Genomic DNA, 13,580 nt, shown 5'->3' on the forward strand with positions numbered 1-13,580 from the left:
GAAGACTTCATTCCCTCGATGCCAGATGTGTCTTGGTGCTCTGACTGTAGAGGACCAAATCGATCAGAAAATCACAAAGATTATTTATTGCAATAGCAGAAAGGTTGCGAGAGCAAGCTATATCTTCTCAGAGTATCTAAATGGATTTCTGGGTGCATCACTGCGAGCTATCAATTAGTACATATTTCTCCACCATGAGAGCACAAGGTGCCTCTACAGCACTGGTGCCCAAACCCCTCTTCTCCCCCTGCCCCCGTTACCAGTTATGGAATCTGTCCGCGCGCTCCCTCCATTACTGCACAGTTGGCTGAGTGGAGGAGCTTGGGCTGAAAGCGGAGATGGGGGCAAAACTGGGTATGGAGGAAGAGCTGGGCCTAGAGGCGGAGCTGGCCTAGAGGCGGAGAGGGAATGTGGGCAGAGCTGAGCTGGGCTGGGGTTGGAGCAGGCGGCAGAGTGGATCTGTGGTTGGGGCCTGAGCTGAGCAGGGAGCAGAGTGGAGCTATGGCTGGGGCCGGAACTGGGCAGGGATCGGAGCAGGGGATGGAGTGGAGCTGTGGCTAGGGACAGAGTGGAGCTGCGGCTGGAGCTGGTTAAGGGTGGAGCAGGGCTGGGTGGCACTTCCTCCACACCCCACATGGGGACTGCCCTGGGCCCCACTGTATCTCTTCCCCCTCCCCTAGGGTTACCATATTTTAAGTGTCCAAAAAGAGGACACTCCACGGGCCCCGGCCCTGCCCCAATTCCGCCCCTGCCCCACCCCCGGCCCCGCCCCAACTCCGCTCCCTCCCCTGCACGCTTCGCCCCCTGCCCTGCCCCCTCCCCTGCTTCCCGCAAACATTTGATTCGCGGGAAGCCTGAAGCAGCAGGCAAGCTGGGGCAGGGGGGCGCGAGGAGGCTCTGCCCCCGCGTCTCCTGCCCGGTTTGGCTCGGGCCCCCTGGCCCCGAGCACCCCGGCTGAGCACCACTGGCCCCCGGCCGAGCACCCCTGGCCAAGCACCCCTGGCCGGCCCCAGCCCGGCCCCCAGCCAAACACAGCCGGCCCTGGGCCCCGCACCACCGGCTCCGGCCAAGCACCCCAGCCCCGCACCGCCGGCCCCAGGCCCCAGCCCCGCCCCAGCGGCTCCGGCCCCCGGCCGAGCACCGACGGTCCCTCCCTCCCTATTTTCCCAGACATGTCCGGCTTTTTGGGATTTCCTCCCGGACGGGGATTTGAGGCCCAAAAAGCCGGACATGTCCGGGAAAATCTGGACGTATGGTAACCCTACTTCCCCCCGCATGTTTCTCTGCACCCCCATAGGGAGGCATGCCCCGCAGTTTGGGGCCACTGCTCTACAGCATCCCTGGATGAAATACCATTACTGGGCATATGCAGAGTGGCTACCTAGAGTTCCATTCACATGTTCACAAAACTTTACAAGCTAGTTTAGTCCTCTGCAGTGCTGTGGGAACTGTAGTACCTCAAGTATCTTTGCTACTTTGTCTTCCTCACCTCCTCCAGTCCAAATACAGGTTCTCAATTACTTGTATGGAATGCACATAGGGACAAGCACTGGAAGAAGAAATGGAGGTTACTTGTTTGTAACTGGAAGTTCTTTGAGATGTATAGTCCCTGTCTGAATTCCATTACCCACTGTCTGTCCCCTCTCTTGTTTGGATCCTACTGGATTTGCAGTAAGAAGAGGAACTAGAGAGGTATTAGCCCGCACTTCCTCTTACACCCTCAGTCTGGAGCATGAGAAGAACTACTGTGCATTTGCGGGGCAACAGATATTGCTTGTTAGAATTTCTGGACATGGGCATATGGTGCGTGCACACACTCACATGTGCAGTACAGATAGGGACACATGTCAAAGAACTTCCAGTTACAGGCGAGCTAATTCCAGTTTTTGGTTCCTGTTTGTCTTTAAATGTCATAATAATGCTGAGCAGTTCTGAGCACTATATTATTGATAGAAAAATCTTGTAATATTCATGTGGTCTCCTTCTCTATAGAAAACACACTACACTTTCTATGGCGAGAGGTCATCACTCCAGATGGAGTAAAACTCTACTATAATCCATTTACTGGCTGGTGAGTTTTCATTTTGTTTTGTAGAGGGAATACTGTTGTTCCTGGCAGCACCTAAACATGGCACTTTGTGAAAATTTTGTTAGGAACCTTCACATGAAGAGAATTGGATAAATAATAACTGTGCCTTTTCAGTTAGCAAATGCAGAATAAGGCCTGGTCTACACTAGGCGTTTATGTCGAAGTTAGCGCCGTTACATCGAATTAACCCTGCACCCGTCCACACCGCGAAGGTATTTAGTTCGACATAGAGGTCTCTTTAATTCGACTTCTGTACTCCTCCCCGACGAGGGGAGTAGCGCTAAATTCGACATGGCCATGTCGAATTAGGCTAGGTGTGGATGGAAATCGACGCTAATAGCTCCAGGAGCTATCCCACAGTGCACCACTCTGTTGACGCTCTGGACAGCAGTAAGAGCTCGGATGTTCTGAACTGCCACACAGGAAAAGCCCCGGGAAAATTTGAATTTGAATTCCTTTTCCTGTCTGGCCAGTTTGAATCTCATTTCCTGTCTGGACATCGTGGCGAGCTCAGCAGCACTGGCAACGATGCAGAGCTCTCCAGCACTGATGGCAGTGCAATCTCAGAATAGAAAGAGGGCCCCAGCATGGACTGATCGGGAAGTCTTGGATCTCATCGCTGTGTGGGGCGATGAGTCCGTGCTTTCCGAGCTGCGATCCAAAAGACGGAATGCAAAGATCTATGAGAAGATCTCTAAAGACATGGCAGAGAGAGGATACAGCCGGGATGTAACGCAGTGCCGCGTGAAAATCAAGGAGCTGAGGCAAGGCTACCAGAAGACCAAAGAGGCAAACGGACGCTCCGGATCCCATCCCCAGACATCCCGTTTCTACGAGGCACTGCATTCCATCCTCGGTGCGGCCGCCACCACTACCCCACCACTGACTGTGGACTCTGAGGATGGGATAGTGTCCACGGCCGGATCCTCGGACATGTTAGCGGACGGGGAAGATGAGGAAGGAGATGAGGAGGACGAGGCAGTCGACAGCGCTCACAACGCTGATTTCCCCGACAGCCAGGATCTCTTCATCACCCTTACAGAGATCCCCTACCAACCCTCCCCAGCCGTTACCCCGGACACAGAATCTGGTGAAGGATCATCCAGTAAGTGTTGTAAACATGTAAACATTTATTTGTAACAGAACATGAATATTAACAATTTAAAAAATGGGTTTCTCATGATTAGTTTGATTAACTTTACGGTTCAGTCATGGGCAGTGCAACTATTGAAAAAAAATCTAGCAATGTCCGGTTTTGCATGATTGTCCTGCCCAAGCCGCTCTACTGTTTAGTCCCTGCTACTGCAGCTACAGTAACATGCGGTCTATATGTCCGGGGATGGAGCAGAAATCCTCCTGGGACATCTCAAGGAAGCTCTCCTGCAGGTAATTTGAAATCCGCTGCATTAGGTTCTTGGGGAGAGCGGCCTTATTGGGTCCTCCGTAGTAGGACACGTTGCCGCGCCACGAGACTAGCAAGTACTCCGGAATCATTGCTTGGCACAGCATGGCGGCATACGGCCATGGTCTTTGGAGGCTTTCCCGGAGCATTCTCTGTCTGTCGCTCTCAGAGATCCTCATGAGGGTGATGTCGCTCATGATGACCTGCTTTGAATGAGGTAGGGGAATGTTAGTGTTGGGACTGCTTTACCGTTCCTTTACAGAACTGTAACCGCTGGTTTGCAGCCACGCGGTGGAGGCGGGAGAGGGGCAGCCGAAAGGGATCGTTCCCGGGGACAGCCGCGAGGGTGTGGGACAGGAGCAGACTTCCTGCTTGCTGGATTGCTGGCAGCAGGGACCGACATTGATTTCAATGTGAAATGAGGCCATTGCTAATATTAAAGTTTTAAGCTGCCACGAATCTACGGCTTACCATGTCTGCGTGCAAGAGAAATTCCGTTGTCCTGACACGGTTCTCAAATGTGCTCTGCAAAACCCCAGACACTGAATGCGAAGGCCGAGAATTCGACCTTGTGCTGAGTGCGCATGTGATAGGTGCTGTGCATGGTCCTGTTCACAGAGAAAGACTATGTTCTTTGTTCACAACTACATTTATCTTTCTGAGGAATTCACTCCCTTTTTCCCATTCCCACAGCCCCATCTGCGACTGTCTCACAACCTAGCCTGTCATCACACTCCCAGAGGCTAGGGAGGATTAGGCGTAAGAAGAAGAGGACACGGGAGGACATGTTCTCAGAGCTTATAGCCTGCTCCAGAGCCCAGGCAGCACAGCAGACCCAGTGGCGGGAGAACTTGACCCGAATGCACCAAGCCAACGTGGATCGGGAGGAGAGGTGGCGTCAGGAAGACCAGCAGGCGACTCAAACCCTGCTTGGACTACTGAGGGAGCAAACGGACACGCTCCGGCGCCTTGTGGATGTTCTGCAGGAACGGAGGCAGGAGGACAGAGCCCCGCTGCAGTCCATCTCTAACCGCCCTCCCCCGCCACCAAGTCCCATACTCCCCTCACCCAAAGTGCACAGAAGGAGAGGCGGCAGAGTCCCTGCTAACTCTCACTCCACCCCTGCAGAGAGCTCGAGCAGCAGAAGGCTCTCATTCCCCAAAGTTTGACAAGTTCTTTCCTTCCCGCCTGACACAAGCCCCCGTCCAAGTTTCACTTCCCAGTTCCATGTGTAGTTGATAATAAAAAATATGTTTCTGTTAACTACTGTTTCCATCATGTTCTTTTGGAGGAGGGGGGGAAAGGGGGTTGGTAATTGGACAGGACAGTCACCTTTGGCAGGGTACATATTCGGGGGCAGGCACAGCAGCAGGGCACATACATAGTGCAGTGATGCAGTGACTACTTACCCTGGTTAGTCTGGGAGGTTGTTTTCATGTTATGTGGTGGGGGGAGGGTTGCTCTGTGACTTTGTGGCAGGGGAGGGCAGTTAGAGATCTTAAGCGGCGGTCCTTAGGCAGGATCACAGAGCCACACAGCAGGGGATCTGTAACCGTCCTCCCCCTGCCACTAAGTCACATAGACCCCCCATACACACAGTCCCTATCAGGAGGGGTGACAGGCTCCGTTGAAACAACCATCCCACCGCAGCGGAGCCTGTCAGTCCTTGAGTTTAGAAGCTGCATTCGCGCGACTACACTACACCCGCTCCGCACCACAGTCTGCGTCCCAGTTTTAAAAAATTCCCGCGAAAACAGTATTAAAGAAAACGGTGTGCTTTAACAAAGTAGAACTATTTTTATTTTGAAACGTGTGTTGGAAGTGGGGTGAAGGGGGTATGTAACTGGATAGGATAGTCAACATGAACTGGGTAAAGAAACGGGGGCAGGTTCGGCTTCTCTGTACACAAACTTTAAAGTCACAGGTTACCCTGCTCACTCAGGAACTTTGCTTTCAAAGCCTCCCGGATGCACAGCGCTTCCCGCTGGTCTCTTCTAATCGCCCGGCTGTCTGGCTGTGAGTAATCAGCAGCCAGGCTATTTTCCTCAACCTCCCACCCCGCCATAAAGGTCTCCCCCTTGCTCTCACAGAGATTGTGGAGCACACAGCAAGCTGCTATAACAATGGGGATATTGGTTTCGCTGAGATCACAGCGAGTCAGCAAGCTTCTCCATCTCCCCTTGAGACGTCCAAAAGCACACTCCACCACCATTCTGCGCTTGCTCAGCCGGTAGTTGAAGAGTTCTTTTTCAGTGTCCAGGGCACCTGTATAGGGCTTCATGAGCCAGGGCATTAGCGGGTAGGCTGGGTCCCCGAGGATGACTATAGGCATCTCCACATCCCCAACAGTTATTTTGTGGTCCGTAGATGTTGGTAAAACGTCCCCTGTGGTCCACCAGTGCTTGCAGCACCATGGAAAAGTAGCCCTTTCTGTTAATGTACTGGCTGGCCTGGTGTTCCGGTGCCAGGATAGGGATGTGAGTTCCATCTATGGCCCCACCGCAGTTTGGGAATCCCATCGCTGCGAAGCCATCTATGATCGCCTCCAAGTTTCCCAGGGTCACTACCTTTGGCAGCAGTACATCAACGATTGCCTTGGCTACTTGCATCACAACAACCCCCACGGTAGATTTGCCCACCCCAAACTGGTTCGCGACTGACCGGTAGCTGTCTGGCGTTGCAAGCTTCCAGAGGGCTATGGCCACTCGCTTCTGGACAGTCAGGGCTGCTCGCATCCGGGTGTCATTGCGCTTCAGGGCAGGGGACAGCAACTCACAAAGTTCAAGGAAAGTTCCCTTCCGCATGCGGAAGTTTCGCAGCCACTGTGATTCATCCCAGACCTGCAGCACTATGCGGTCCCACCACTCAGTGCTTGTTTCCCGTGCCCAGAATCGCCGTTCCACGGCATCAACATGACCCATTGCCACCGTGATGTCCTCGGCGCTGGGTCCCCTGCTTTCTGAGAGGTCTGTGCTACTCTCAGACTTCAGGCCATCACCGCGTTGACGTAGCCTCCTCGCCTGACTTTTCTGCATCTGCCTCAGGGCAACCTGTATGATAAGCTGCGAGGCGTTGAGAGCGGCCACAACTGCAGTGATGGTTGCAGCGGGCTCCATGCTCACAGTGCTGTGGCGTCCGCGCTGTCAATGACTGGAAAAGTGCGCGAAATGATTTCCCGCCGGCGCTTTCAGGGAGGGAGGGAGGGCGGGAGTGATGGACGGATGACGACAGTTACCCAAAAGCACCCTGGCCCCTTTTTTTTTTACCCAGAAGGCATTTGCGGCTCCACCCAGAATTCCAATGGGCGGCGGGGACTCCGGGAACTGTGGGATAGCTGCCCTCAGTGCACCGCTTCCAATGTCGACGCTTTCCCCGTTAGTGTGGACTCACAAAGTCGAATTACTGTCCTTAGTGTGGACACACACGTTCGACTTTGCAATATCGATTCCAAAAATTCGATTTAAGTAAAATCGAACTACTCTCGTAGTGTAGACAAGGCCTAAGAGCTGTAGGATATTTAATATGAAAGAAGAAAATGTGGGGCATGGTTGGGAAAAGAAAATTGTAGGTTAAAGGCATCAGTATATTCGCTGTAGGAACTTTTTTTCTTAATTCAAGTGTAACAGATTCATTATTATTTTTAATTAATGACTTGGAGGCGACAACTCTTCAATTTTGTGTTCCAAGTTTGTAAAGGTTACAGCAAAGAGACGGTATAAACTTTCATTTTTCTATTGATCTTTGGACAAGAAAATAGATCAGTACAGTAACTAGTATTGCTTTAACAAATTATGAATTTTGTGAGAAGTAAATGTTTGTGTACTGTAGTGTATAGTTGCTTTATGCAGATTTTGTTTACCTTAACCTTTTGAAAATTATGTAAGCTATTGTTTTGTAATCTTTTTAAACATAGTCACCAAAGCAATTTTTTTAAACACAGGTGCATATTTCTCTCTGTATGTGTAGCTTGCAGAAATTTATTCATTATCTCTGCTACTTTGAACACATACTACTCTTCTGGTTACGCTAGTTTGTAACTTGTTAAGTTTTGTTTGGGTGTGTCTTTAATCTTTAGCATTATCCGTGAACACCCAGTTGCAGGGCCTCCGTGGCCTGGAGGAATTCTGGCAGATGAGATGGGTCTTGGAAAGACCGTAGAGGTACTGGCTCTTATTCTGACACACACCCGACGAGATGTTAAACAAGATGTTCTGACACTACCTGAGGTGAGAGAACTATGGTAGATTTTGGGAACAAATAAGTTACTGCTAATATGTGAGGCATGTTTCTGGTGTTTAGCTGTCATTTTTTGTGTGGCAAAAACTATAATGGAAAGCTGTGCAAGTGAAAGGACGTCTGTTAGCAGGTGGTCCTTTGTGATGTGAATAGGAGAACAGTACAAAATACTATGAGGAGCAATCTGTATTGTTTGACATTGATGTGAATGAAGAACAAAGTCTCAGTTGTAGGCAAGTTACTTTATTAGCTTGCTTTTTAGAAAAAGGGATGGTAAAAGTGCAGAGATTCCAGGTAAAGTCTATTTTAACTGAGACTTATAGAAAATGAATCAAATTGTGGCCTTGTATGCATGCATGCACATTATGTAGTCTTCACTGGGATATCTTAATTCATCTGTGTACAGAATTTGGCTCATCGTGTGTGGGAATTTACTTCTCCACATTCCATTGTGTATTACATTCTAACTAGATCAGTGGTTGGCAACCTGCGGCCCATGGGCTGCATGTGGCCCATCAGGGTAATCTGCTGGTGGGCTGCAAGACAGTTTGTTTACATTGACCGTCTGCATGCACGGCTGCCTGCAGCTCCCAGTGGCCGCGGTTTGCCTTTCCCAGTCAATGGGAGCTGTGGGAAGCGGCAGCTAGCACGTCCCTACCTGCCTTGCGGCCTGCCTGCAGACTACCAACCTGCTCCTGTAATAGACCCATAAACTCTGGCTGAGTTACTGAAATCCTCAAATCACAGTTTAAAGACAGAGAATCCACCGTTTACTCTAATTTAAACCAGCAAGTGACCCGAGTCCCAACCCCCCCCCCCCACACACACACATACCAGGGTCTCTGTCAATATGGCCTGGGGAGGGGGAGGGAGGAGTCCCTCCTGACCCCAAATATTGTCATCGGTTGGACCCTGAGCATGTGGGCAAGAACAGTCAGACACCTGTGAAGGAATTCTCTGTAGTAACTCAAAACCCTCTCCCTCTATTGGCCTATCTCAGGCCATTGGGGATATTTGCTACTGGCAGTCACAGATTGCCTACAGTGGCATGTGGCCCATCTCATCATGCCATCCCCTCCGTAAGCTTATCAAGCTCAGTCTTAAAACAAGTTAGATTTTTTGCCCCCATTGCTTCCCTTGAAAAGCTGTTTCAGAACTTCAGTCCTCTGATTGTTAGAAATCTTCATCTGATTTCAAGCCTAAGCTCATTGATGCCAGCATATATCCATTTGTTCTTGTGTCAACATTAGCGCTTAACTTAAATAACTTCTCTCCCTCCCTGGTATTTTTTATCCTCCGATGTGCTAATAGAGAACAATCATATCTCCCCTCAACCTTCATTTGGTTAGGCTAAACAAGCCAAGTCTTCTTGAGTCTCCTCTCATAAGATAGGTTTTCTACACCTCTGATCATCCTAGTAGCCCTTCCCTGCACCTGTTCCAGTTTAAATTAATCTTTCTTAAATTTCATCCCATTTCTATTACTCCAGTTTTCAAGTCCTCCATATATTCTTGTATGATATTCTAGTCCTCCTCCATATTGGCAGTACCTCCCAATTTTGTGTCATCCACTTTGTGCCAAGGTCTTGAATGAAAATGTTAAATAAGATTGGTCCCAAGACTGATCCCAGAGGAGCTCCACTAGTAACTTCTCTCCAGCCTGACCTTTTACGTTGCGGTATGACTCGTTGTAATCTCCAGTCTTAACCAGTTCCTTACCCACCTTTCACTTCTCATATTAATCCCCATCTTCTCCAGTTTACCTAATTATTTCCCATGTAGAACTGCATCAAATGCCTTACAGAAATTCAGGTAGATCCTTATTGCATTTCTTTTGTCTAAAAAATGAGTCATCTTTTCAAAGAAAGAGATCAGGTTGGTCTAGCACAATCCACCTTTCATAAAACCATGTTGCATTTTATCCCAATTACCATTTACCTCTGTCCTTAACTACTCTCTCTTTCAAAATTTGTGTACAATTGAGGTCAAATTAATGGGCCTGTAGTTTCCTGGGTCACTTCCCCCCCCCCCTTCTTAAAAATAGGTACTATATTAACAATTCTCTGGTCACAGGGTACAACCCCTTCATTAAAAATCTTTCCTGTTGGGCTTGTTATTTAGTGTGCCAACTCCTTTAATATTCTTGCATGGAGATTATCTGGACCCTCCAATTTGATCCCATTAAGCTCTTTGACTGTGACTTCCACCTCAGACGTGGTAATTGCTACTTCCATATCCTTATTTCCATTAGCTACCCTGTCACTGATGAAAACTCCTCATTATCCTTATTAAAAACTGAGGCAAAGTATTTGTTTAGGTGTTGAGCCATGCCTAAATTATTTTTAATCTCCAGCCCATCCTCAATGCTTAGCGATCTCACTTCTTTCCTTGTTTTCTTTTTATTTATATGGCTATAGAACCTTCTACTATTGGTTTTAATTTCCTTTGCAAGGTTCAATTCTGCTCGGCTTTTGACAGTTCTCACTTTTCCCCTACACTTTCTGACCTCCAAGAGGTAGCTTTCCTTGCTGATCCTTCTCATCTTCCATTTCTTGTAAGCTTTCTGCTTTCTCTTAATACTCTGTTTGAGATTCTTGCTCATCCAGTTTGGTCTGCGACCCTTTCCTATGAATTTTTTCCCTTTGCTTGGGATTCAGGCTTCAGATAGCTTCTGCAACTTTGACTTAATGTAATTCCAACCCTTCTCCACCTTCAGATCCTGGAGTTCTTCAGTCCAGTCCCGTTCCCTGACTAATTCCCATGATTTTTTTCCAAGTTTGCCCTTTTGAAGTCAGCGACCCTATTTGCAGACCTATTTTTATTTATCCTTCCATTTAGTTTAAACTGAATTAGTTCATGGTCAATCAAACTAAGGCTGTCTTCAACAAGCAGCTTTTCTATGAGGTCCTTGCCACTTACCAATACTAAATCTAAAATGGCATCCCCTCTAGTTGGTTTGGTGTCTACTTGGTGAAGAAATCTGTCAGCCACCACATCCAGGAATATCTGGGCCCTACTGTTGTTAGTAGCACTTGTCTTGCAATCTATATCTGGGAAATTAAAGTCTCTCATAATCATACAATTCCCAGTAGCATGTATTTCATTAAAAATATTAGAGGTCTCTATCCATGTATGTTTCTTCATAGAATCTTGCCATCTAAAAGACTTACTGTAACAACCTATTTTCTTTCAAATATTAAAATTTTGTGTATTGTACTTGACAGTGTAGAACCCTACAACTTATCCTAAAATCAACGGGACCGACTGCAAGTGTCGGGTTGGGTTGTAAAAAAAACCCAATCTACCAGGCTCAGGTTAGCTCTTCTCCTCCTGCCCATGGGGTTGGCTCTGTGCCTCGCTCTTGCTGGCTGCTGCCACCTAGTTGTGCTGTGTACACTGTATAGTGAGTGTGCTGAGGTGCACAGTGCTTAAAAATTAGGCAGAAGCAGACCTCTAATGTCTTGATTTTTATGAGCATGCCTTCAAAAGTTGCCAGGGTAGGATGCAAATTGCAGCTGAACTAGAACAGGAGCAGGATAAAAACACAGATGTAAACTCTGTAAAATCAGTAAGAAGTCAGATTATGGAGTTACATAGAAACAGACACCTACTCATGATTAAAAGCTATAAATGAAAGAAGTTTAAAAACAGGTTAAATAGAATGCCTTGCAATGGACCAAGACCTTGATATAACAGGCATTACAAAAATGTGGTGGAATGTCAAAAGCCAGTGGGTTACTGTAAGACCTGGTTACAAACCATACAGGAAAGATGGCCGTCACCAAAGAGGTAGGAGAGTAGTACTGTATCTAACGAATTCCATGGAATCTAATGAGAGAAAAATAATGAATGAAAAGCACCATGCAGTTGAATCTATTAGGGATAGAAATCCCAGTCTATGAAAGTGTAAATAGTAGGGCACATTGCTGCCCTCTGAATCAAGAAAAGGAAATTGAATACACAACGTTGAGAGAGATCAGAGGCAACAAAATCTAATAAAATGATGATAATGGAGGATTTCAATTACCCAGCTGGTCAAGTGGCACTAACAAGACATTGTCTGGAGAAACAGCTTTTTGACGCTTAAGTGATTGCTTCTTGGGACAGCTAGTTCTGAAGCACATTAAAAGAGGCTAATCTTGACTTTGTCTTAAGTAACACACAGGAGTTAATTCAGTGACAGTAGCTGATCCACTAAGTAATAGTGACCACAATATATAATTAGGTTAAACATCTAAAGGGCAGGTGATGCTTCAAAAAGTGATGTGAAATTTTGGAAAGAATTTTCAACAAAATGAGCAGTTTAGTCAAAAGGTCCCTAAAATAAAAACTAAAGAAAGTAAAATCCATAGAGGTGGCTTGGATGCTACTTAAAAATTAGTCTCGCAAGATGTGTGTACTGCTGAGGAAAAGGGGAACCATGACGGTAAGGAGTAAGCCAAGATTGTAATTTCTTTGGAGCAAGGACTGTCCTTTGTTCTGTATTTGTATGGCACCTAGCACAATGTCTATGATTAGGGCTTCTAGGCACTCGAGTAATACAAATAAATAATTTGAAGACTAAATGGAAAGTTACAACAGGCTATTCAACCCAAACAGAAATCTTTCAAACTTTGGAAATCTGACCTTTGTGAAGTGAAGCCAATAAACAGGAGCATAAATTACAGCCAGAATGGATTTCAAAGCTCAAATAACTTAAAGTTTATTTATATTTTTTAAAAAAATCTAAGAGATTATTTAAGTATATATCAGAGGCAGGAAGTCTGCAAAACATCAGTGGGTTCACTAGATCACCAGAATTCAAAGGAGCAATTGAGAAAGACAGGGACACTTGAAAAGCTAATTTTTTTTTTATTGATCTTCACTGCTGAGAATGTTGGGCGATTTTTGTTCTAGATCTGCTCTTTTCTGCTAATAAAGATGGTGTAAGACAGAAAATCATATTGCCTCTATATAAATCCATGGTATGCCCACATCTTGAATACTGCATGCAGATATGGTCGCCCCATCTCAAAAAAGATGTATTGGAATTGGAAAAGGTTCAGAAAAGGGAAACAAAATGATTAGGGGTATGGAACGACTGTGGTATGAGGAGAGATTAATAAAACTGTGTTTTCAGTTTGGAAAAGAGATGATTAAGGGGGATATGATAGAGGTCTATAAAATCATGACTGGTGTGGAGAAAGTAAATAAGGAAGTGTTATTTACTCCTTCTCATAACACAAGAACTAGGGGCCACCAAATGAAATTAATAGGCAGCAGGTTTAAAACAAACAAAAGTAAGTATTTCTTCACACAACACACAGTAAATCTGTGGAACTTCTTGTCAGGGGATGTTGTGAAGGCTAAGACTATAACATGGTTCAAAAAAGAACTAGCTAAATTCATGGAGGATAGGTCCATCAATGGGTATTAGCCAGGATGGACAGGGATAGTGTTTCTAGTCTCTGTTTGCCAGAAGCTGGGAATGGGCGATGGGGAATGGATCACTTGATGATTACCTGTTCTGTTCATTCCCTCTGGGGCACCTGGCATTGACAGGATACTGGGCTAGATGGACCTTTTGGTCTGACCCAGTATGGCCGTTCTTATGTGTAATCTTGGATATTGTGATATCAGAAAAAGAGGTGCTGAAGCAAACTGCTAAATTAAAAAGCAGTGTAGTTGTACCTGTGGTAGTCCCACAGGATATTAGCGAGACAAGATGGGTGTGGTAATATTTTTTTATTGGACCAACTTCTGTTGGTGAGAGAGGCAAGCTTTCGAGCCACACACAGCTCTTCGTGGCTCGAAAGCTTACCTCTCTCACCAACAGAAGTTGGTCCAATAAAAAAAATATTACCTCACCCACCTT

General features: G+C 46.8%; 1 protein-coding gene across 5 annotated transcripts in view; it reads left to right on the forward strand.

The window, feature by feature from the left end:
* The window catches only part of SHPRH (SNF2 histone linker PHD RING helicase), a 145,612-nt gene that overhangs the window by 33,131 nt on the left and 98,901 nt on the right, over positions 1–13,580 (forward strand). For all 5 annotated transcript variants that reach the window (XM_034765475.1, XM_034765473.1, XM_034765472.1 and 2 more), the window contains exons 5-6: positions 1,993–2,071; positions 7,567–7,717. In XM_034765475.1, coding sequence (XP_034621366.1) covers positions 1,993–2,071; positions 7,567–7,717 — 230 coding nt within the window. The remainder of the gene's footprint in view (positions 1–1,992; positions 2,072–7,566; positions 7,718–13,580) is intronic.

This window comes from Trachemys scripta, chromosome 3 (assembly GCF_013100865.1).
Source record: "Trachemys scripta elegans isolate TJP31775 chromosome 3, CAS_Tse_1.0, whole genome shotgun sequence".
In the NCBI taxonomy this organism is placed as follows: domain Eukaryota; kingdom Metazoa; phylum Chordata; order Testudines; family Emydidae; genus Trachemys; species Trachemys scripta.